The sequence below is a fragment of the Triticum aestivum genome, chromosome 6D, assembly GCF_018294505.1.
Source record: "Triticum aestivum cultivar Chinese Spring chromosome 6D, IWGSC CS RefSeq v2.1, whole genome shotgun sequence".
Lineage (NCBI taxonomy): Eukaryota > Viridiplantae > Streptophyta > Magnoliopsida > Poales > Poaceae > Triticum > Triticum aestivum.
Window position 1 is genome coordinate 2,146,737 of NC_057811.1, and position 23,427 is coordinate 2,170,163.

Sequence of the window (23,427 nt, forward strand, 5' to 3'; positions counted from 1 at the left end):
AGCTTGACATCACAAGGTTTGGGTCCTGGCACCGCCACTGAGTACAGTGCACTCTTAACCGATCGAGCAACAGGTGCAGCAGCGTTATCCCTTCGGATCGCAGCTGTCGCAGCGTGGCCCCTTCGGGCCGCAGTGCCGCGGCCCGTGGTCCAACGCTGCCTTGAGGCCGTCCGCTTCAGGCCGTCCCCATGGCTGCACCGACCCTCGCACTGCCGCTGTGGCGCCCCATTGAGCCGTAGCGAGCATGTCACACGGTCAGTGCCACCGCCCCGTGGTTCTTCCTGCGGCTGCAACGTAGCCAGGTGCACCAGGTACCAACTTAAGCGGACGGCCACACCGCAAACAACCAGGGACGCCCACGCATCAAAAATCCTACACTTACGGATAAAAACTCACGGAGGGGATGTACGAGATTACGTGTTCGCCCACCAATCTCCCTCCTCCCTCTGTTTTCAACCGTGGGCCTCCTTATTTCCAATCAACTGATGCCATGTCAGCCTGTAGGTTCGAATCCATGACATTGAATCCGTAAGTGTAGCATCTCTCCCCGCGGGCGTCCCTGGTTGTTTGCGGTGTGGCCGGCCGCTTAAGCCTCATCCATGCACATATAGGTACATGCACCCATGCACCGCCCTGAACGAGGACGTATTGGACTTCGAGAACTGGATTCGCTCTGCATCACTGGCGCATCCAGTGTACAGTGCCAGCCGCCGGCGTCCTATTCTCGAGTACAGCACACTCTTAATCGATCGAGTAACGAGCTACATCGGCGTTGTCTCTTTGGACCGCAGCATCGCCACTCCATGATTCTCGCCGTGGCAGCACCAACCAGTTCGTTGCCGCTGCGTCGCCCCTTTGTGCCGTAGTGTCGTCGACCGTGGTTCAAAGCCGTCCCAAGCTCCTCCGCTTCAGGCCGTCCTCGTGGTTGCACTGATCCTTGCGTCGCCCCATTGGGTCGTAGCGAGCGTGGCACACGGTCTCTGTCATCGCCCCGTGGTTCTCCCTGCGGCTGCACCGACCTGCCGCTGTCATTGCATCGCCCTTGTGGTTGCACCGACCCTCGCACTGTTGTAGGACCATAGCGAGGGTACGCGGTCCTGCCGCTGTCCTGAGGTCTTCCCCACCATCAGCCCAACACGCGCATTGCCGCAGCGTCGCCCTTTCGGGCTATAGCGCCACGGCACGCGGTCCCCTTTACCGTCCGCACGCGTCGACTTTTGTGTGGCATGCGCCGTGCCGCCTTCCTTGACGCGAGAACACCATCGTCTGTGATGTTTTTTGTCACGCTGTCGGGTTTTTCGTCGCCTACTTTGAGCACCGCCGCCGTTCTCCTAACCTAGCCACCGCTACTGCCGCTCTTCTTCTGCCTGGATCGTTGATGCCGAAACACACGAGCCCGTCGCCAATGACCGGAGAAGATTCCACCTGGATCGCTGCTCCAACATGTGCGAACTAAATTTCCACTTTCCACTTTGAGTTGAACTAATGGTCTAAATGTTTTTGCATCTAGTTTTTCATAAATATATGAATGGATCTCGTAAATCATGTATTTACCATGAACTGTCCTAATTAACAGCATATACCCATTGTTTTTAGTTGATTAAAAACGTACACACTGGAGGACCAAGTTCAGAGCAGATGCCAGAACTAACCTAGTTCTTCCCTAATGTCACATTACTTCTCTGGGGATTGATGAAAAAATAATGTAGAATCGTGATCATAGATCATTTCATGCAAAATTAATTTTAATGCACAGTAACTACTACTATGTCTCACAATTTTGACACTAGTGTAGTGTCAAAAAACATCTTATATTATGAGAAGGTGGGAGTAAAATTTTGTTGGACAAATGGATGGGTGCGGGGTCGTAATCCATCATAGTCATGGTTATTTGAATAATGGAGATAACCATAAGCTCCAAACTATATCTGCTAGATCCAGATAGAGGTCCAAAGACTAACGACTAGGACATATTTAGGTACACTTTGGCCAAACATTTACACACTGAAGCGAACTTGCAAACATCACAAAACACGGGAACTTCATTACAAACTAAGGGAGGAACAAAGCAAAGCAAAAGATCTTCAAAGCGAAGCTGGAGAAATGCCTTGGCAGCAGTGCTGCAACTGTCGCCGGGTTTTTCCTTGCCTACTTTGAGCACCTTGCCGTGCTCCTAACCCAGACGCCGCTACCACCACTCTTCTTTCCGGTCCACGGTGTCTACCTTGACACCGGCCAACCCGACTCGGCATCGACCATGGCGCCCCTCACACAGCTACACCACCCTACCCTCTTGGTTACCTCGACATCGGCACAAAGGGCTAACGCATTGCTTGAGCAACCTCGTCGGTTTCCACTCCAACCACGACTCCCGTGATGCATCGACCTTGTTATTCTTCAGTCTCACCGTCTGCGTCGCTACCGTTGTGACTGCGGGGATGTTGAATATCGTGATTATTAGAAAACATGGGATAGACTAGGAATAATTCTACATTATCTTGTAATCCAAGAAGATCATGTACTCCCGTATATATGTCCACGAGGCTCAGCAATACATCAACAATTCCACCAATTTCCCCTCTATTCCTTCTACATGGAGAAATGCCTTGGCAGCAGTGCTGCAACCTGAAGAACACCCTGATAAATTCTGAGCACACCAGGCCTCCAACCTAGTGAAGCTCAAAATATCCCACTTGCTGTTTGTTCTATCAGTCCTGTTTCCCACTTCAGCGCCTCTGAAGAATATCATCACGCGTGCTGCAGACAAGGATTAAAGTGGAACTCCACTCACCCAACCCAATCTAGTTGTGAGATCATATCGTCTTTAACTTGATACTCTATGGATGTCTTTTCTTTTCATCTATATATACGATTCAATCGGTAGGTTAGGTATAAAGTCATGCTACTGCCCAACTAGATGCAAGCATGCATATGTATATAGGAGTAGTTTTTTTTTCTTCTAGAGCATTGCATGTATACCAACAAGCAACTGATCGTGATTGGTGTATGAAATGTGAAAGTTACAGCTACAACCGAAATGAGTGCACTGTGCACTGCGTGCACTGATCGTGATTATTAGAAACCGCGTACTTAAAGGTGCATCACTGTACGATGGCAGCTACTAGCTTTGGTCACTGTCCGATATTGTCAAAAAAGCATTGGTGCTAGGCTTCTTGGATTCAAAGGGGTTTTAATGGAATTTTCGAGGACACTAATTCTTAGAAAATTTTCCTATATGTGTTGTTTGACTCATAGAATAGCAATTCATAGAGAGAATGTTAAAATAAATCCAAGGCACGTAGTCGATCATCCGAGGAACAAGCAATCACACGAGCATGGCACCGAGATTTGTTAACGAGGTTCACCGATATGACTACATCCCCGGGGCCTGACTACGGACGCTCCTCCCCATGACACCGCTACAATACCGCACCCGGTCGCCCTGGACGTCGGCACATGCCGCTGCTTCCCCTGCGTTCATGTGCTATTATGTTGGCATAGGTTACATCGTGTGTCTACCCTCGCTATATATGAGAGGCCTAGGATAAAAGTGTCCTACTAGGACACGACTCCATATCCTATCTAAACACGATACTACTCAGAGTCCAACTGTAACCTACCTTGTACCCTATATTTGACACAACTCTAACAGAGAAAAATCATAGGACTCATTTTAACTAGATTCCGTAAAAAATAAATCCATCCACGCAAACCTCAAGTTTAGAATCCTACGACTTTCTTGTGTACAACAATACATCCCTACGGGCTTCTTTATTCTTACACCTCAAAATTTTCTATAAAAAAGGTGTAGTGTGTTTATACAAAATTTCAACAAAATATATTTCAAAAAAATATATTTTCATATATAGTCTACACAAAGGGGAAAACGAAAAATACATAATTTAAAATAGGCTTATTTCAATTGCACTTGGGCTTTTTTTTTGTAGCCTACAAATATGTGTATGGCTTGATTAAACTTCTTGGGTACGCAGATAACATGTATATGTTTTTACATGAATTTTCTTATTTTAAAAAAAAATAGTTTTCTACATGATTTATAAATTCCATGCTGACAGCCGTCTGCTACCCTGCTAGAATTACTGAAAGTGATCAGGTTGTTCACAACTTGGGCAACTGTATGCTTCTGCATGTTGCTCTCCTACAATCAACTGAAAACTGCCACATCTATCCGGACGAAAACTACTCAAACTTGTTTTCCTGAGTATTACTCAAACATTTCTATAGGACTTTTTATTGTGGTTGGCTGCTGGTTGGAGCACTAAGCGGAGGCGTGCAGTTCCGCGTCTTGAAAAAGGTAAAAGCTAACAAGCCCAATCAGAGTTGGAGTAAACAACGTACATGCTTGTCCAGCCTTGATTGGCTGAATTCGCTTATAAATAGGAAGATCGAGGAGCAAGTACGTAGCAACACAAGCTTAGCCATGACGATGAGGAAGCGCCCCTCCGCGTCCTCTCTTCTTGTAGCACCGCTGCTGCTTATGCTTCTTCCAGCGTTTGGTCTTGCTGCAGGGAGGCGCAACCTGATCACTAGAGACCCTCGGTACGACCCACACACGAACCCAAATCCAGAACCACTGCCAGGAAAACAACCAGATCCAAACCCTCAACCATTACCAGACCCACAACCACTGCCGGGACCACGACCAGACCCAAACCCGCAACCACTACCCGAGCCTAAACCCAACCCACAACCACTGCCAGAGCCACAACCTGATCCAAACGCTCAACCATTACCAGGACCGCATCCTGACCCATATCCACAACCACTGCCAGAGCCACAACCTGATCCGAACGCTCAACCATTACCAGAACCGCATCCTGACCCAAATCCACAACCATTGCCAGGCCAAAACCCGCAACTGTTGACGGGTCCACAGCCAAACCCAAACCGGCAGCCATTACCAGGACCGCAGCCTGATCCAAACCCACAACCATTACCAGACCCAAACCCGAAACCATTGCCGAACCCACAGCCAAACCCAAACCCTCAACCATTACCAAGACCGCAGCCTGATCCAAACCCGAAACCATTGCCGGACCCACAGCCAAACCCAAACCCTCAGCCATTACCAGGACCGCAGCCTGATCCAAACCCACAACCATTACCAGACCCAAACCCACAACCACTGCCAGGCCCACAGCCGGACCCGAATGCACAACCAAAACCACCACTTGCGACACAAGCAGAAAAGGAAAATGTGGAAGCAAACATCATCCTAGAGGAGCCGCTAGGATGAGATGTTCGTGTACTACAACCGCGCCAGATATAGTACACTCTCATGACTTATATTACCAGCTGGATTAAATAAGTGGCGTGTTGTACCCACCACCATCAAGTCATTCCATGCTATATAATGTCAAGATCAATCAAGATTAGGGTATGATGCCCATGTAAATCTTGTGGTTGTCCTGACTTACTTTTCTAGCTTCTATGGAGGATAAGTATGTGTGTGCTGGTTGTACTATGATTGTGTAATGATATATATTAAAATTTCTACTTTGTACCTTTAGTTTTATCATTTTTTACATGAATTGTGTGGAAAGGATTTACCACGAGCTTCAAGTTTGTGCTAGTAAGAAAGGTGGAAACTTATTTGAAGGGTAAATCCTAGCGCAAGTTTAAACTTAAGAGTGAACAAATCATGGCGCAAATTTGTAACATGAAGGGAAACATTTCATAAAATGAAAGTTTGAGGTATAAAGTGGCTAGGATTCTAGTTTGGGTCAAATGTTGATTAGCTACGTATATTACACTTAGATTTTTGAATTTACAAAGAATATTGGCACAGATTACTTTGGGCTTATCTCGCCCAAAAAAGAACTGTTTTCTCTATAGGTAAGGCGGTATTTGGTCTAGTGGGGGTGTGCACGCTTGTTGCTACGGGGCAAAGGCTTGCCTGGATTATGCCATCAACGATGATGTGGCGGTTGCTAGTGTCGTTATTCCTTCTTGGAGGATGGTCGTGCAGCTCTTCGATCTTGCCCACCCTCGGGGTGTCTTTGAAGATTTATTCCCCTCCGCACTTTTCCTGGGTTGGATGTGCATATCATCACGGTTGGATGGTGCCCAGCCGATGATGCGAGTGGTTGGTGTTGGGACTCGGTGGCGACGACGATGGTGGCGAGCGGAGCTGGGTCGTGCCTGGCCCTTCTGAAGTTGACAGTTGGGTGCGCCAATGGGTACGCCTATGCTTGTTTCAACAAAGAAGGTGGAGCCGCGTACGGAGGGGAGGGGGGCTGCGACAACGATGACTCCATGAAACTGGTTTCAGTGGACGGTGCTCTCCAGAGGTTGTGCTGGACTAGCTAGGTCGGTGGGAGTCTTGCAATTTTCTCGAGTGAAGTTCATCAGCAAAATCCGAGCTGCCAAGTTGTCGACGTTTGTGGCCGATTGTTTGGCAGTGGCCGAGACGGTTCTCGTGTATCGTTCGGAGGGAACTTGACATGTCACCCATGTCGCAGTCAAAGTCAGCTTGCTTGATCGGAGGTGATTTTTGTTGATTGAGAGGAGGATATATATAACATAGTTTTCTTTTTCTTTCGAGGATGATAACTTTCTTTTTTTTCCTTTCGAGGATAGCCTTAGCTTTTTACCTTGAGCAATTAGGATAACCTAGATTACTTTTTGTTGATTGAGTCATTTGTTTTGACAAAGGGTGGCATTTTATTGACTCATGATGATGCATCAAGAGGATATAAAACACAAGCACACACCCGGACTCTGCATAGTTAGGAGGCACACAGCCAACATCGACTCACACATAAACACGCCGACAACTAAAACAGTCATATTAGATCAAAGTTATGCGTAGGCGTGGAAAAAAAGTTGCAAAGTTGGTTGAGTCATTGAGAGGAGGATACCATAGTTTTCATTCATCGCTTGGCATTGCTTGGGCCCAGTAGCACATGGAGTCATTTGGCCTCACGTACGCGTCCGCACCGAGCGCTCACTACAATCGAGTTCTGCATGTCTCAATCACTTGAGCGTGCAGCCGAGGCCGGCCGGCCGGCCGGCGGTGATGCCGATGTCCGTAGAACTCGATTCAAAGTCTCCGCTGATCTCTCTATTGCATCTACTCCACTTCCCAACACGTACGCACTCTATCCCACTCCTCGCCGGCCGGCCATGGCGGTGATGCCGATGCCCACGCCCCGATCTCTCATCCTCCTGCTCCTCCTCGCCACCCCCTTCTTCATCCTCCTCCCCCACCCCTCCGCCGCCTCTGTCTCCCACCCGGACCTCATCCTGCCCAAGGTGGTCAACGACAACGAGGCCCACGTGGTCGTCCTCACCGCCGCCAACTTCTCCTCATTCCTCGCCGCCCGCCGCCACGTCGTGGTTGACTTCTACGCACCCTGGTGCTACTGGTCATGCAAACTCGCCCCCAAGTATGCCGCGGCCGCGTCGCACCTGGCGGACAAGGGGCTCGATGTCGCACTCGCCAAGGTCGACGCCACCCAGGAACGTCAGCTCGCGCGCGCGCACGGCGTCGAGGGATACCCCACCGTCCTCTTCTTCGTGGACGGCGTGCCCAGGCACTACCCCTACTACGGCGAGAGGACCAAGTAAGAGCATCTCTAGCCGATCCTTAAAAAATAGAGGAGTAAAGTTAGTGGAGTAAAATAGAGGACGCAAGGGGCCGGAGGTTTTTTTTTCTTCTTCTTCATCACCGCTGCTTCGGCAAGGGCCGTCGCTGCCGCCGTCAGCTTCCTAGCACGTTTGGCACTGCCAGGACCCAGGAGTAGAGGAAGGGCAGCCGACCGACGCCGGACAGGCAGTGGCCACCCCTGTGACCTTGCAACCAGCAATGGCAGCCGGTGTGGTGGACCGGACAGGATTTTCTATGCCTAATCTTTTCTTTGGTGCGGGCGGCGGTGATGCACCGATGGGGTCGTGGAAGGGTCTTGAGAACCCATTCTGGCCGTGGCAATGGTCATGGGCGGTGATGGTGGCGTGTGGGGTCCAGCAGCGGGAAGTATCACGCCAGGCGGGGGAAGAAACGGGTGGGATGGGAGGATTTTACTCGGCCGGGCCGGGGATAAGTATATTTAGGCGCCGCGGGCCAAAATTTCGGCGGAATAAATTTTTTACTCCTCTAACCGATTTAGGACTTCGGCTGGGTGCAGTTTAGAAGAGTAAAACTAAAATTTTACTTCTCTATAGGATTTTAGGGGATCGGGTAGTGATGCTCTAAGTGAGTAGGAGAGAAAATACTTCTTCATTCCCCTCGCTGTCTGCTGTTGTAGCTTCATTGTTGTGATCTTTTCATTGCCTCAGGGACGCCATGGTCGTTTGGGTATCCCAGAGGTCGGTCCCTGAGGTGCAGAACGTCAGCACCATCTACGAAGCCGAGAAGATCATCACCGGCCACGGCGTGGCTGTGCTCGCCTTCCTCGACTCCCGCTCGGTACGTTACAATCCCAGCAAAGTCTAGCAACAACCATGTTTTCCCAAGATTGATGACTATATATCAACAAATGCTATAGGGTGCTCACGGTGATGAGCTTGCCGCTGCCTCAAGGCTGGAAGATATGAACAGCTTGTACCGGGCTGTCAACTTCTACCAGACTACCAGTCCTGATGTAGCCAAGCTTTTCCACATTGACCCGGAAGCAAAGCGCCCATCACTAGTCCTGCTCAACAAACAGGAGGAGAAGTTGACCCTATATGGTATCTTCTCTAACTTGCTTTAGCTTCAGCGCCAGCCCCTTTGCTTTCCAATTCTATGTACTGAGTTGGTATGACTTAAAATTGGATAATTATAATAATGCTATGTGTGTCTTGCAGATGGCGAGTTCAGAGCGTCTCTGATTGCCAAGTTTGTTTCGGACAACAAAATCCCATTGATCACATACCACCATCACACAGGAAGCCGCCTCTCCGATATTTGATAATCCGATCAAGAAGGAAGCAAGTTCGATCCTGTTGTATGCCATGGGGCATTTTTTATATTTATATGTATCGATGGAATTGATGAATTGAGTTGAACGAAATGGAAATGCTTGTTTATATGGATGCAATGCAACGAACCCAAAGCAGCAGAGCAATGAAGTTGGTAGAGTAGGGTAGGGTACTCCATTGAGCTGCACGCAGGGGAGGTTCAAGGAATTGCACACTGGGGACGCATTGTAAATGAACCTCGTTAATAGTTATCTAGATTTTTATAGAATCTAATGCAAAGTAAAGAAAGTGATTAGGTTGTAAAATATTGCCCTGGTAGACTGAACATACAACAAATAAATTTAGTTAGGAATAGATTAATCTTTAGTTAGAAGTTTCTTTGAAAACCACAAATAAAATTGCTGCTGATTGCTTGCCCTCGATACGTAGGGATCCATAGAGGAAGTACAGCTAGCTCCTAAGTGTGGTATATGTCGCTGTACTTTGAAATTGAGCCCTAGATCATGCACAAATACTCTGACTCAATGGCACGGCTCTGTGGCAGAATCAATAGGGCGGTTAACACCGTGCAAGCAACCTCATTTGAGTAGTTTCTCCTAGCGGCCCTCGGCCAAGCGGCGGCAAGTGCCCATTGGGTGCAAATAAATCGCATACAATTCTCTTCTGGCGTAAAATACCGGTAATGCAATGTGTGTGTACATGTAACTGAATAGCAGTAACAAAGTCAATCATTATTGTTATTGTTATCTAATCAGAAGACAGTTACAACGTAACAAGTTGATGACGAGGGATACAAGCACGGTTTTCATCAGTAAAAATGGGGGATATTATGATTTTAAGACCATGGATTGTCTGTTCAGTGCCAAAAACATGAACACTTCTATATTTGAACATTCGTCTTCATAATTGATAAGATATTTCTTCAAGAGATTGGGAGCAATTCCGCCGGGTCAATGTGTAGCTCTGTAGAATGCTTGAATGATGTCGCACGCTCACCTGCACTTCAAGCTTATTCAATGCTTGATGCTTAGTAGATGATTTATTTTTCCTTTTCTTTCATGTTGGATGAACCCGTCTACACAATATGACAATGACTGAGTCGTGCAACCTAAAAAAGGGGTCCAAAAAAGCTTTGAAAGACAGGAACGAAGCTGTATATCTTGGGAGAGCACTAAGGCAATCACAATGCATGAGAGATGTGAAATTCAACCTTCACGTCGTCATTGTACATTTATAATATCAGTCGACAAGGCGCCAAGAGAAGATCGGCTTCTCATCTGCATGAAGGAATGAGCACTAAGAGAATGCTCGCATACTGGAATCAACCTTTCCACGAGAGAGAAAACAGCCTTTTTGACTATTCTATTTTTTAAGTGCAATCTGCTCATGATGACATAGTATATATCTGGACTTTTTTGTGTATAGTATAAAAAAGACAGAAGATAGAAAGTCACTGCATGCAAATGTTGTCGATGTTCTCTTATAGAACTGTGTCTCATAAGCAGTGACCGAGCTACGGGTAAGGGAGCCGCCTACCCAAAAACACACACAATGGAGCAGCCTTCAAAGAATGCTCATTTTTTACATAAGATCAAGGTGTCGGTCCTACTACCATCGTTAATATTTTTGATTTTCTTTTAGCAATGTTAGTATTCCCTTTTCTTAATAAAGCAATGTTAATATTATTATTTTTGTGGGGTCAATGAAAATATTCTTAATTTTTTTAAGACAATGTTAATATTCTTGATGGACTTAGAAGCAAGACCTCCTATTTGACGCTTTAGTTTAGTCTACACACAGGTGACCCGAGTGGACCGGCCCAATAAGATGTGCGAACCCCTTTCTGTGGCGATGGAGTAGCCCAATAGCAAAAAAATTGGTCTATTCGCACTACAAGAAATATGCTAACTTGCGACCATCAATATTGGCCACTGAATGGTCATTGTTTTTCATTTTGGCCTTTTTGTGACCAAAAACAGTTGGTCAAAAGTTGACCGTCTTTAATGAAACTTAACGACCTTCTTTTTGATATGGTAGTAGAAGGTTACGACCAAAATAAAAGGTCGTTGGTTTTACGACCAATTGCTTTGGTCATTGGCAGCCTGCCCAAGCCACGTCGGATCCAATGTGGCAAGCTGGCATGGCAAAATTGCGGCCAATTGAATTGGTCGTTGATAAGAATCAGCCCGGTCCAATTCGGTGTCTATATGGGCCAAGCCGACTAATTCAGGCCATTTAATATATTATTCTTTTGTTAATTTTTGTTAGCTGCATGGGCCTGTCCCAAGAATTCAGCCTTTTTATATATCTGGCCCATGCCTTTTTATTTTTCTAGGACGTGGCCTTCTATATTAAATAATATTATTTTTTGGGGCCTCGGCCCTTTTACTGTCCAATCTATTTTGGGCCTCCACAACAAACATTTAGAATCTTGACCTCACAAGGCAGATGGTTATTCCAACAACAGTGAAAGAAAGACGGAATAAACAAGCATGTACGCATGTATCCAAACCATTTTATTTCTTTCAACACAAAAGGATTCTTTAAACAGCCACGACAGTAGATAGTACATACATTCGACAAAGACTGAATTAACATAGAACTAAAGCAACAAAGGGCAGTCCGAGCAGAGGAACTACATGGGACTAGAGCTACGATTTCTACAAGCAGAAGTAGACGCTTGCAAGAGAGGGAGGACTACCTAAGGAGCTAAACTACCAACGACGATCCATCATCAATTAGTGACAGTAGCAATGAGTGGCAGCGGCGACGTTCGAGAGACCCCCTCCTCCTGCTGCTGCTTGGTGTGTCTGCTGCTGCTTGGTGTGCCGCATCACTAGTCGCCCTGCACACATCAAGTTTCTAGATGTTCAGAACAGATCAGCAGGTTGAGCAGTTAGCGAGGAATGATGGGGAGGAAGTCGGTGGGTGGATCAGGGTGGTCTCACCTCACCGCCGTCGTCCTCGTCGTTCACCTCGGACTTGGACTTGTCAGAGCCGCCGAACGCCTCTCATGCCTGAAACAGGGATGGGCACGGAAGGCACGGATCAGTACCACAATGATGCATTAATCTCGCGGGGCTACGATTCTGATGAAGGTGTTTGGCGTGAATATTATACATGTGGGTTGTTGTAGGCATCAATCTTCTTGGTGTACTCGGCCATGAGCTTCTCTGCCTTGGAAACATAGGGAGCCTTCTCCTGCAATGCATTCAAAACAGAGGAATTGTTAGTGCGGTGCCCCTCTCATCCATTCAACCGACATCATCTAATACTAGCTATCTCAAGGAGGGAGGTAAGGGAATCGATAGGCTAGTACCAGTTAATGATGGCGTCGACAATGATCTGGATGGGGTTGGCGTTGGTGAGGAGGTGGATGATCTCCATGGTGTGCTTGATGATGCAGACTATAGCATGATCTTCTTCCCGTTGTTGATGCCGTGCATCATGAGCGAGTTGGTGAGGGCTTAATGGTAGTACAAAACAATGAAAGACAACTAAAGCTGGATAGAAGAATGCATTCATCTTGCAAGTCAACAGGATACCATAATATGAATGACCATTCATTGACCAATATAAGAATGATGGATCTGACGTAGAGAGTTAACCTGACGAAACTAAACAACTAGCACGATTTCAGAACGGATCACATCACGTATTGGACAGATGATTCTTCATGAGAACAACAACTCTTCTCAATTCAAATCCACTATTGCATTCGATCTAAATTACAGACTGAAACAATCATAGAGGTGTTTTTTCTTCCTGTCGTTGTTGCTCTGCTACTAGATGTGTTGAGATGTGTGTTGTACATGTCTCAGCTGGACTGAGAAACAACCATCCATGACAATGATACAGAGGAAACAGCAGAGATGAGGTCACCATGGCATGGCAGAGAGGCCATGTCAAGGTTCCTTGCCATTGCCATTCCGCGGACACAACGAGGAAGGATGGGGGTCGGATCTGCAGCATGTAAGCCATACATGAGAGGAGATGGAAGACTTGGCAAGGACACCCTATGTACCTTGGGCGTGTAGGTCCCACCGGAGATGCGCCGTCGTCGACGGCCACCGCAGCAGCAAGCTCCGGCATGGTGTAGTGTGTCGTGCCACACCGAGAGAAGGCAGTGGATCCCGATGCGGCCGGCCTCCATCGTGTATGCGGGTGCGGATCCGGCGCCATCGTCGCTGGAACTGGTGCGCCCCATCCATCCATCCATCCATGGGTGGGCGTGGGTGGGTGGGTGGATCCATGGAAGAGGGGGTTTCCATGGGTGGATGGACGAGATGAGGAGGGAGGCCGGCCGGCGGTGGGGATGGGGATGGGGAAGGGAGACGAGGTCGTCGGTGGGGGTGGGGATCGGCGGTGGCAGCGGAGATTGGAGAGGAATTGGGGGTGGGGAGTGCCTGCTCGATCCAGAACGAGGTCCCGATTGGCACGAGCTTGCCTGCGAATCCCCGCTGCGCCCATCGCGAGTCTAGGCATGGGCTCGATCTTGAGTCAACCCCGACCTCGTCTACGGTGAGGGTCATCGACGGTGGTGGTCGGGGTGGGGCTGGGGCGACGGCGGATCAAGACCTGAGGGAGGAAGATGGTTGGCGGCCGCGGTTGTGGGTGCATAGGAGAGGGGGGGGACGAGAGGGTGAGGGGTGAGATGGATTGTTTTAGGGTTAAGTGGGTGACACGGTGAGGCGTGAAGGCCGTCGTTGGATCCGGAGATCGGACAGTGTTTGATGCATGATCCGTGTGAGATGCCCATGAACCAATCAGAACGCAGCAAACAATTTGAAGACCTTATGACCATCTAAATTGGTCGTAATCGATTAAAGATAAGTTTTTTTTACAAGAAAAGCATTTCCTATTTTTCGAGTGTCAAAGATGGGTTTTTTTTGTGAAGGACCTACCAAATATTTGTTGCAAAATGGCACCACACCATTTTTAGAAATCATTAGACCACATTTTATGTCAATTGACCAAATGGTTAGTTGTCAAAATCTTTCCATCCACCTCTCGTCAAAAAGACAATTTTCCTTCGATTTAGTTGGAAGTGGGTCAAATTTGAACTACACCTGCTTGATAGATTGCTCTTTAATTATTCCAAAAATCATTTCTAGGTACATAATTATCTATTTCATCATAGATACTCAGAAAGTTTTGCAATACTCAACCCCTAGCTACGAACGGGCATCCCACCATTTTGACCGCATTTTGAAACGGGCGTAGAAAATTCAAAAAATCAAAAAAGGTAAAACCTTCGCATTGTGTCTTTATATGTGACCTAGTTACCAGAAAAAAAATAACAAACTTGGAATGAGGAAATTAGTTTGTAAATGTGTTCTCAGAAATGAGCTATCATGTATGAAAATTCATGTCTTTCAAGCCAAATTATCAATCTTATGGCCACATTCGTGGCATAGTTTGTTCAAATGATACCACCATATTTTGCAAAAGGGTGCATGTTGCATTGGCAAACAATGTTGACAAAGGGAGTTTTTTTTTCTTTGCACAAAAAATCAATTTTCAATTTTTCAAGTGCCCAAAATAAGTTTTTTCTGAAGGACCTACCATATATTTGTTGCAAAAATTGACCAAATAAAATTTTCGAAATACTAGGCCATATTTAATGTACAATGGACCAAATGGTTGGGTGTCAAAAGCTTTTATCCGCCTCTGTTGAAAAAGACAAATTTCCGTCGATTCAGCAGGAAGCGGGTCAAATTTAAACTGCGGCTGCCTCATAGTTTGCTCTTTATTTTTTCCAAAAATCATTTCTAGGTACATAAATATATGGTACATCTCAAAAAATCAAAAGGCCAAAAAGGGGATTTTTTTTATCTTTATATTTTCTCATATCCTTAACCGAACAGGTTAGCTATTTTTTTCTGAAATTAATCAAAGGCTAGAATTAACAGGCTCGCCAAGTTTGCATATGAACTCCGTTTTGGGAAATTTTATACTCTTTTTTTATTTACTCAACGAGATGGACGCAGCCACGGTCTTGGATTCTCCATCCGTCGTACATCTCAAAAAGTCAAACTTTCATCAACTTTCATGATTAGTTTTCTAATCTGAGTCTTTGTAAAAATCCAGGGTATTATAGACTTTACACACACAACTCCCACTAGTAGTTCTAATTTTCGATGAGTAGGGCTGGTCCAATCAAATTCTAAATCTAGAGTGAACTAGAATTAGCATTTTTATACTAAATTTTTGTACTTATTTAAACTTATTACTATTATACAATCTTAATGAGAATATGTTACTATTATTTCATTTCACTATTTAATCGTATACCAATGCCACCGAATATTATTTTCTTTGTTATACAATTGTAATGCATATCTCTAAAAAAATTGTTTGGTGAAATAAGTTATCTTTGAACTAAATTTTGACAATTTATAATTTTCCCCTCTCTCTCTGTGTGTGTGCGCGCGCGCGCGCGCGCGCGTGTGTGTGTGTGTTTTAATATCATTAGTTATCATAATATAGAGATATATAAGCATACGATCTAATTAGAATCATAAATTTGATATCTAGTGTATTATTAGGTAAGGAGATTTGTAGAACCTTTTAGAGTCTAAACTGAATTGTCGAGAAATATTTCTTGCAAGTTTAGTGCACCACACCATTTGAATCTTTAAATCCAAGTGCATACAAAATATTTGATCACATTTGTCGCTTTGTGCTTGCAGCAAGGATATAGGTCAACATTGACATTGACATCTACGACATTGACTACACGAGCAACATTGATATCAAGGATGTACGGGTGTGACAGGTGCTAGTGATAAATTAATTACATCATCTTCTACACGTGCAACATCGATATCAAGGATTTTTTTTTCCGTGAATATCAAGGATTTAGGGGTGATAAAGGTGCAAGTGAACAACTGAACTACATCTCATTGGCTGCTTGCAGGCCTTATTTGCTCTAGACCCAACTATTATGCCACATGCTATATTCTCGACAACTATGGTGCATCCGTGCACGGCAACCACCCATAAACAACAAGCCAAGTGGACAAACCGGACTAGCGGCACCAGTACGCTACGCATGCTCCATTACTTGTACGTAAGCATCAACATGTACATCAACACTCATGCATCCGCTAAACAAGCTCTGATTTAAACCTTGAAGAATGGATAGTTCGGTAAGTGTATTTACTGAATGTTCGCCATGTAGTTTTTCATTTATTTATTTTTTGAGGAATAGCCTTACCTTTTTCCTGGAGCAATTAGGATAGACTGGAAATTTCTTGACATGTAGATTTTTTTTTTTTGAATGAGGGGATAACCTAGTTTTCTTTTGCGAGAGATTGGAGGATAATCTAGGATAGTTTTTTGAGGGGTATAATCCAGGATAGCTTTATTTTATGGGAAAGGCTAAGCTTTATTGCTCGATAATGTTCATTGGAATACAAAAGGGGTCATGCGGAGGACCAAGCCGCAAAATGGCGACCCTGATCAAGCGAAACTGAGTACTTAGCCAAACTATGAGCATTCCAGTTGTTCTCGCGACCTTTAAAACTAACCTCGGAGCTGTGAAACAGAAGTTGAGCTGCCCTGATCTCCCTAACTATAGCACCATACCTGCCTGGTTCGTGCTTAATTTCTTCTACCACTGTTTTACAGTCACACGAAATGATAACCTTTTGTAGTAGTAGATCTTGAGCTACGGGTAAGGGAGCCGCCTACCCAAAAACACACACAATGGAGCAGCCTTCAAAGAATGCTCATTTTTTACATAAGATCAAGGTGTCGGTCCTACTACCATCGTTAATATTTTTGATTTTCTTTTAGCAATGTTAGTATTCCCTTTTCTTAATAAAGCAATGTTAATATTATTATTTTTGTGGGGTCAATGAAAATATTCTTAATTTTTTTAAGACAATGTTAATATTCTTGATGGACTTAGAAGCAAGACCTCCTATTTGACGCTTTAGTTTAGTCTACACACAGGTGACCCGAGTGGACCGGCCCAATAAGATGTGCGAACCCCTTTCTGTGGCGATGGAGTAGCCCAATAGCAAAAAAATTGGTCTATTCGCACTACAAGAAATATGCTAACTTGCGACCATCAATATTGGCCACTGAATGGTCATTGTTTTTCATTTTGGCCTTTTTGTGACCAAAAACAGTTGGTCAAAAGTTGACCGTCTTTAATGAAACTTAACGACCTTCTTTTTGATATGGTAGTAGAAGGTTACGACCAAAATAAAAGGTCGTTGGTTTTACGACCAATTGCTTTGGTCATTGGCAGCCTGCCCAAGCCACGTCGGATCCAATGTGGCAAGCTGGCATGGCAAAATTGCGGCCAATTGAATTGGTCGTTGATAAGAATCAGCCCGGTCCAATTCGGTGTCTATATGGGCCAAGCCGACTAATTCAGGCCATTTAATATATTATTCTTTTGTTAATTTTTGTTAGCTGCATGGGCCTGTCCCAAGAATTCAGCCTTTTTATATATCTGGCCCATGCCTTTTTATTTTTCTAGGACGTGGCCTTCTATATTAAATAATATTATTTTTTGGGGCCTCGGCCCTTTTACTGTCCAATCTATTTTGGGCCTCCACAACAAACATTTAGAATCTTGACCTCACAAGGCAGATGGTTATTCCAACAACAGTGAAAGAAAGACGGAATAAACAAGCATGTACGCATGTATCCAAACCATTTTATTTCTTTCAACACAAAAGGATTCTTTAAACAGCCACGACAGTAGATAGTACATACATTCGACAAAGACTGAATTAACATAGAACTAAAGCAACAAAGGGCAGTCCGAGCAGAGGAACTACATGGGACTAGAGCTACGATTTCTACAAGCAGAAGTAGACGCTTGCAAGAGAGGGAGGACTACCTAAGGAGCTAAACTACCAACGACGATCCATCATCAATTAGTGACAGTAGCAATGAGTGGCAGCGGCGACGTTCGAGAGACCCCCTCCTCCTGCTGCTGCTTGGTGTGTCTGCTGCTGCTTGGTGTGCCGCATCACTAGTCGCCCTGCACACATCAAGTTTCTAGATGTTCAGAACAGATCAGCAGGTTGAGCAGTTAGCGAGGAATGATGGGGAGGAAGTCGGTGGGTGGATCAGGGTGGTCTCACCTCACCGCCGTCGTCCTCGTCGTTCACCTCGGACTTGGACTTGTCAGAGCCGCCGAACGCCTCTCATGCCTGAAACAGGGATGGGCACGGAAGGCACGGATCAGTACCACAATGATGCATTAATCTCGCGGGGCTACGATTCTGATGAAGGTGTTTGGCGTGAATATTATACATGTGGGTTGTTGTAGGCATCAATCTTCTTGGTGTACTCGGCCATGAGCTTCTCTGCCTTGGAAACATAGGGAGCCTTCTCCTGCAATGCATTCAAAACAGAGGAATTGTTAGTGCGGTGCCCCTCTCATCCATTCAACCGACATCATCTAATACTAGCTATCTCAAGGAGGGAGGTAAGGGAATCGATAGGCTAGTACCAGTTAATGATGGCGTCGACAATGATCTGGATGGGGTTGGCGTTGGTGAGGAGGTGGATGATCTCCATGGTGTGCTTGATGATGCAGACTATAGCATGATCTTCTTCCCGTTGTTGATGCCGTGCATCATGAGCGAGTTGGTGAGGGCTTAATGGTAGTACAAAACAATGAAAGACAACTAAAGCTGGATAGAAGAATGCATTCATCTTGCAAGTCAACAGGATACCATAATATGAATGACCATTCATTGACCAATATAAGAATGATGGATCTGACGTAGAGAGTTAACCTGACGAAACTAAACAACTAGCACGATTTCAGAACGGATCACATCACGTATTGGACAGATGATTCTTCATGAGAACAACAACTCTTCTCAATTCAAATCCACTATTGCATTCGATCTAAATTACAGACTGAAACAATCATAGAGGTGTTTTTTCTTCCTGTCGTTGTTGCTCTGCTACTAGATGTGTTGAGATGTGTGTTGTACATGTCTCAGCTGGACTGAGAAACAACCATCCATGACAATGATACAGAGGAAACAGCAGAGATGAGGTCACCATGGCATGGCAGAGAGGCCATGTCAAGGTTCCTTGCCATTGCCATTCCGCGGACACAACGAGGAAGGATGGGGGTCGGATCTGCAGCATGTAAGCCATACATGAGAGGAGATGGAAGACTTGGCAAGGACACCCTATGTACCTTGGGCGTGTAGGTCCCACCGGAGATGCGCCGTCGTCGACGGCCACCGCAGCAGCAAGCTCCGGCATGGTGTAGTGTGTCGTGCCACACCGAGAGAAGGCAGTGGATCCCGATGCGGCCGGCCTCCATCGTGTATGCGGGTGCGGATCCGGCGCCATCGTCGCTGGAACTGGTGCGCCCCATCCATCCATCCATCCATGGGTGGGCGTGGGTGGGTGGGTGGATCCATGGAAGAGGGGGTTTCCATGGGTGGATGGACGAGATGAGGAGGGAGGCCGGCCGGCGGTGGGGATGGGGATGGGGAAGGGAGACGAGGTCGTCGGTGGGGGTGGGGATCGGCGGTGGCAGCGGAGATTGGAGAGGAATTGGGGGTGGGGAGTGCCTGCTCGATCCAGAACGAGGTCCCGATTGGCACGAGCTTGCCTGCGAATCCCCGCTGCGCCCATCGCGAGTCTAGGCATGGGCTCGATCTTGAGTCAACCCCGACCTCGTCTACGGTGAGGGTCATCGACGGTGGTGGTCGGGGTGGGGCTGGGGCGACGGCGGATCAAGACCTGAGGGAGGAAGATGGTTGGCGGCCGCGGTTGTGGGTGCATAGGAGAGGGGGGGGACGAGAGGGTGAGGGGTGAGATGGATTGTTTTAGGGTTAAGTGGGTGACACGGTGAGGCGTGAAGGCCGCCGTTGGATCCGGAGATCGGACAGTGTTTGATGCATGATCCGTGTGAGATGCCCATGAACCAATCAGAACGCAGCAAACAATTTGAAGACCTTATGACCATCTAAATTGGTCGTAATCGATTAAAGATAAGTTTTTTTTACAAGAAAAGCATTTCCTATTTTTCGAGTGTCAAAGATGGGTTTTTTTTTGTGAAGGACCTACCAAATATTTGTTGCAAAATGGCACCACACCATTTTTAGAAATCATTAGACCACATTTTATGTCAATTGACCAAATGGTTAGTTGTCAAAATCTTTCCATCCACCTCTCGTCAAAAAGACAATTTTCCTTCGATTTAGTTGGAAGTGGGTCAAATTTGAACTACACCTGCTTGATAGATTGCTCTTTAATTATTCCAAAAATCATTTCTAGGTACATAATTATCTATTTCATCATAGATACTCAGAAAGTTTTGCAATACTCAACCCCTAGCTACGAACGGGCATCCCACCATTTTGACCGCATTTTGAAACGGGCGTAGAAAATTCAAAAAATCAAAAAAGGTAAAACCTTCGCATTGTGTCTTTATATGTGACCTAGTTACCAGAAAAAAAATAACAAACTTGGAATGAGGAAATTAGTTTGTAAATGTGTTCTCAGAAATGAGCTATCATGTATGAAAATTCATGTCTTTCAAGCCAAATTATCAATCTTATGGCCACATTCGTGGCATAGTTTGTTCAAATGATACCACCATATTTTGCAAAAGGGTGCATGTTGCATTGGCAAACAATGTTGACAAAGGGAGTTTTTTTTTCTTTGCACAAAAAATCAATTTTCAATTTTTCAAGTGCCCAAAATAAGTTTTTTCTGAAGGACCTACCATATATTTGTTGCAAAAATTGACCAAATAAAATTTTCGAAATACTAGGCCATATTTAATGTACAATGGACCAAATGGTTGGGTGTCAAAAGCTTTTATCCGCCTCTGTTGAAAAAGACAAATTTCCGTCGATTCAGCAGGAAGCGGGTCAAATTTAAACTGCGGCTGCCTCATAGTTTGCTCTTTATTTTTTCCAAAAATCATTTCTAGGTACATAAATATATGGTACATCTCAAAAAATCAAAAGGCCAAAAAGGGGATTTTTTTTATCTTTATATTTTCTCATATCCTTAACCGAACAGGTTAGCTATTTTTTTCTGAAATTAATCAAAGGCTAGAATTAACAGGCTCGCCAAGTTTGCATATGAACTCCGTTTTGGGAAATTTTATACTCTTTTTTTATTTACTCAACGAGATGGACGCAGCCACGGTCTTGGATTCTCCATCCGTCGTACATCTCAAAAAGTCAAACTTTCATCAACTTTCATGATTAGTTTTCTAATCTGAGTCTTTGTAAAAATCCAGGGTATTATAGACTTTACACACACAACTCCCACTAGTAGTTCTAATTTTCGATGAGTAGGGCTGGTCCAATCAAATTCTAAATCTAGAGTGAACTAGAATTAGCATTTTTATACTAAATTTTTGTACTTATTTAAACTTATTACTATTATACAATCTTAATGAGAATATGTTACTATTATTTCATTTCACTATTTAATCGTATACCAATGCCACCGAATATTATTTTCTTTGTTATACAATTGTAATGCATATCTCTAAAAAAATTGTTTGGTGAAATAAGTTATCTTTGAACTAAATTTTGACAATTTATAATTTTCCCCTCTCTCTCTGTGTGTGTGCGCGCGCGCGCGCGCGCGTGTGTGTGTGTGTGTTTTAATATCATTAGTTATCATAATATAGAGATATATAAGCATACGATCTAATTAGAATCATAAATTTGATATCTAGTGTATTATTAGGTAAGGAGATTTGTAGAACCTTTTAGAGTCTAAACTGAATTGTCGAGAAATATTTCTTGCAAGTTTAGTGCACCACACCATTTGAATCTTTAAATCCAAGTGCATACAAAATATTTGATCACATTTGTCGCTTTGTGCTTGCAGCAAGGATATAGGTCAACATTGACATTGACATCTACGACATTGACTACACGAGCAACATTGATATCAAGGATGTACGGGTGTGACAGGTGCTAGTGATAAATTAATTACATCATCTTCTACACGTGCAACATCGATATCAAGGATTTTTTTTTCCGTGAATATCAAGGATTTAGGGGTGATAAAGGTGCAAGTGAACAACTGAACTACATCTCATTGGCTGCTTGCAGGCCTTATTTGCTCTAGACCCAACTATTATGCCACATGCTATATTCTCGACAACTATGGTGCATCCGTGCACGGCAACCACCCATAAACAACAAGCCAAGTGGACAAACCGGACTAGCGGCACCAGTACGCTACGCATGCTCCATTACTTGTACGTAAGCATCAACATGTACATCAACACTCATGCATCCGCTAAACAAGCTCTGATTTAAACCTTGAAGAATGGATAGTTCGGTAAGTGTATTTACTGAATGTTCGCCATGTAGTTTTTCATTTATTTATTTTTTGAGGAATAGCCTTACCTTTTTCCTGGAGCAATTAGGATAGACTGGAAATTTCTTGACATGTAGATTTTTTTTTTTGTTGAATGAGGGGATAACCTAGTTTTCTTTTGCGAGAGATTGGAGGATAATCTAGGATAGTTTTTTGAGGGGTATAATCCAGGATAGCTTTATTTTATGGGAAAGGCTAAGCTTTATTGCTCGATAATGTTCATTGGAATACAAAAGGGGTCATGCGGAGGACCAAGCCGCAAAATGGCGACCCTGATCAAGCGAAACTGAGTACTTAGCCAAACTATGAGCATTCCAGTTGTTCTCGCGACCTTTAAAACTAACCTCGGAGCTGTGAAACAGAAGTTGAGCTGCCCTGATCTCCCTAACTATAGCACCATACCTGCCTGGTTCGTGCTTAATTTCTTCTACCACTGTTTTACAGTCACACGAAATGATAACCTTTTGTAGTAGTAGATCTTGAGCTTCTCGGCACACAAGGGCCTCCAGGTTTGCCGAGTCGTTAATGTTGGAGAAGACCGTAATTGAGGATCCCAGGAACATGCCCGTATGATCCCTACATACCATCGTAGATGCACCAGACTCCTCATTATGTGTAAGTCCGATGTCAACGTTTATTTTGGCCAGGCCCACAGGAGGTAGCTACCATGACCTGTGTAGCCGAACAAGTTTGGGATGTGCTGGCACTGCCGCTCTCGGGCGCTTCAACTCATCATGCTCGGCAATGTACCTCTCGACAAAAGGGTGGGTTGAAAGAGGGCTCTGAATAATACCTTCATGGATTGCCTTCCTCCTTGCAGTCGAAATTTCCCAAAGGGTCACCACTAGTTTGATCAAGCATCCATGTGATAAAGATTCAATCATGGTGAACAACCATTGTTTTGCACTCGGCTCCGTGATGGCCACCATTTGCTATGCTAGTTGCTCGTCAACCAAGGCCCAAACACACCTGGACATGGAACATTCAATCAAAGAATGGTGCCAAGAATCGACAACTTCACACAATTGGCATGCATCATAGACACACATCTTAGGTTTGGTGATGAATATCCTCACTAGGCAGGGTATGTTTTGCAAGCTTCCAAAGGGAAGTACGTAACTTGGCAGGGACACCCACATACAAAAAAACATTTGA

The 23,427-nt window shown here is 45.0% G+C and overlaps 2 protein-coding genes across 2 annotated transcripts; both read left to right on the top strand.

Annotated features, from left to right (window-relative positions):
* Positions 1–4,436: 4,436 nt before the first annotated feature.
* On the top strand, positions 4,437–5,530 carry LOC123142900 (protein TsetseEP). Its single transcript, XM_044561604.1, has one exon. The coding sequence runs from the start codon at positions 4,442–4,444 to the stop codon at positions 5,255–5,257; it is 816 nt and encodes a 271-aa protein (XP_044417539.1). The 5' UTR covers positions 4,437–4,441; the 3' UTR covers positions 5,258–5,530.
* Positions 5,531–6,976: 1,446 nt separating this feature from the next.
* Positions 6,977–9,032, top strand: LOC123140657 (protein disulfide isomerase-like 1-4). Its single transcript, XM_044559942.1, has 4 exons — positions 6,977–7,586; positions 8,299–8,428; positions 8,508–8,691; positions 8,809–9,032. Exons 1-4 carry the CDS (start codon positions 6,988–6,990, stop codon positions 8,910–8,912), a joined length of 1,017 nt encoding a protein of 338 aa, XP_044415877.1. The 5' UTR covers positions 6,977–6,987; the 3' UTR covers positions 8,913–9,032.
* The last annotated feature ends 14,395 nt before the right edge of the window (positions 9,033–23,427 follow it).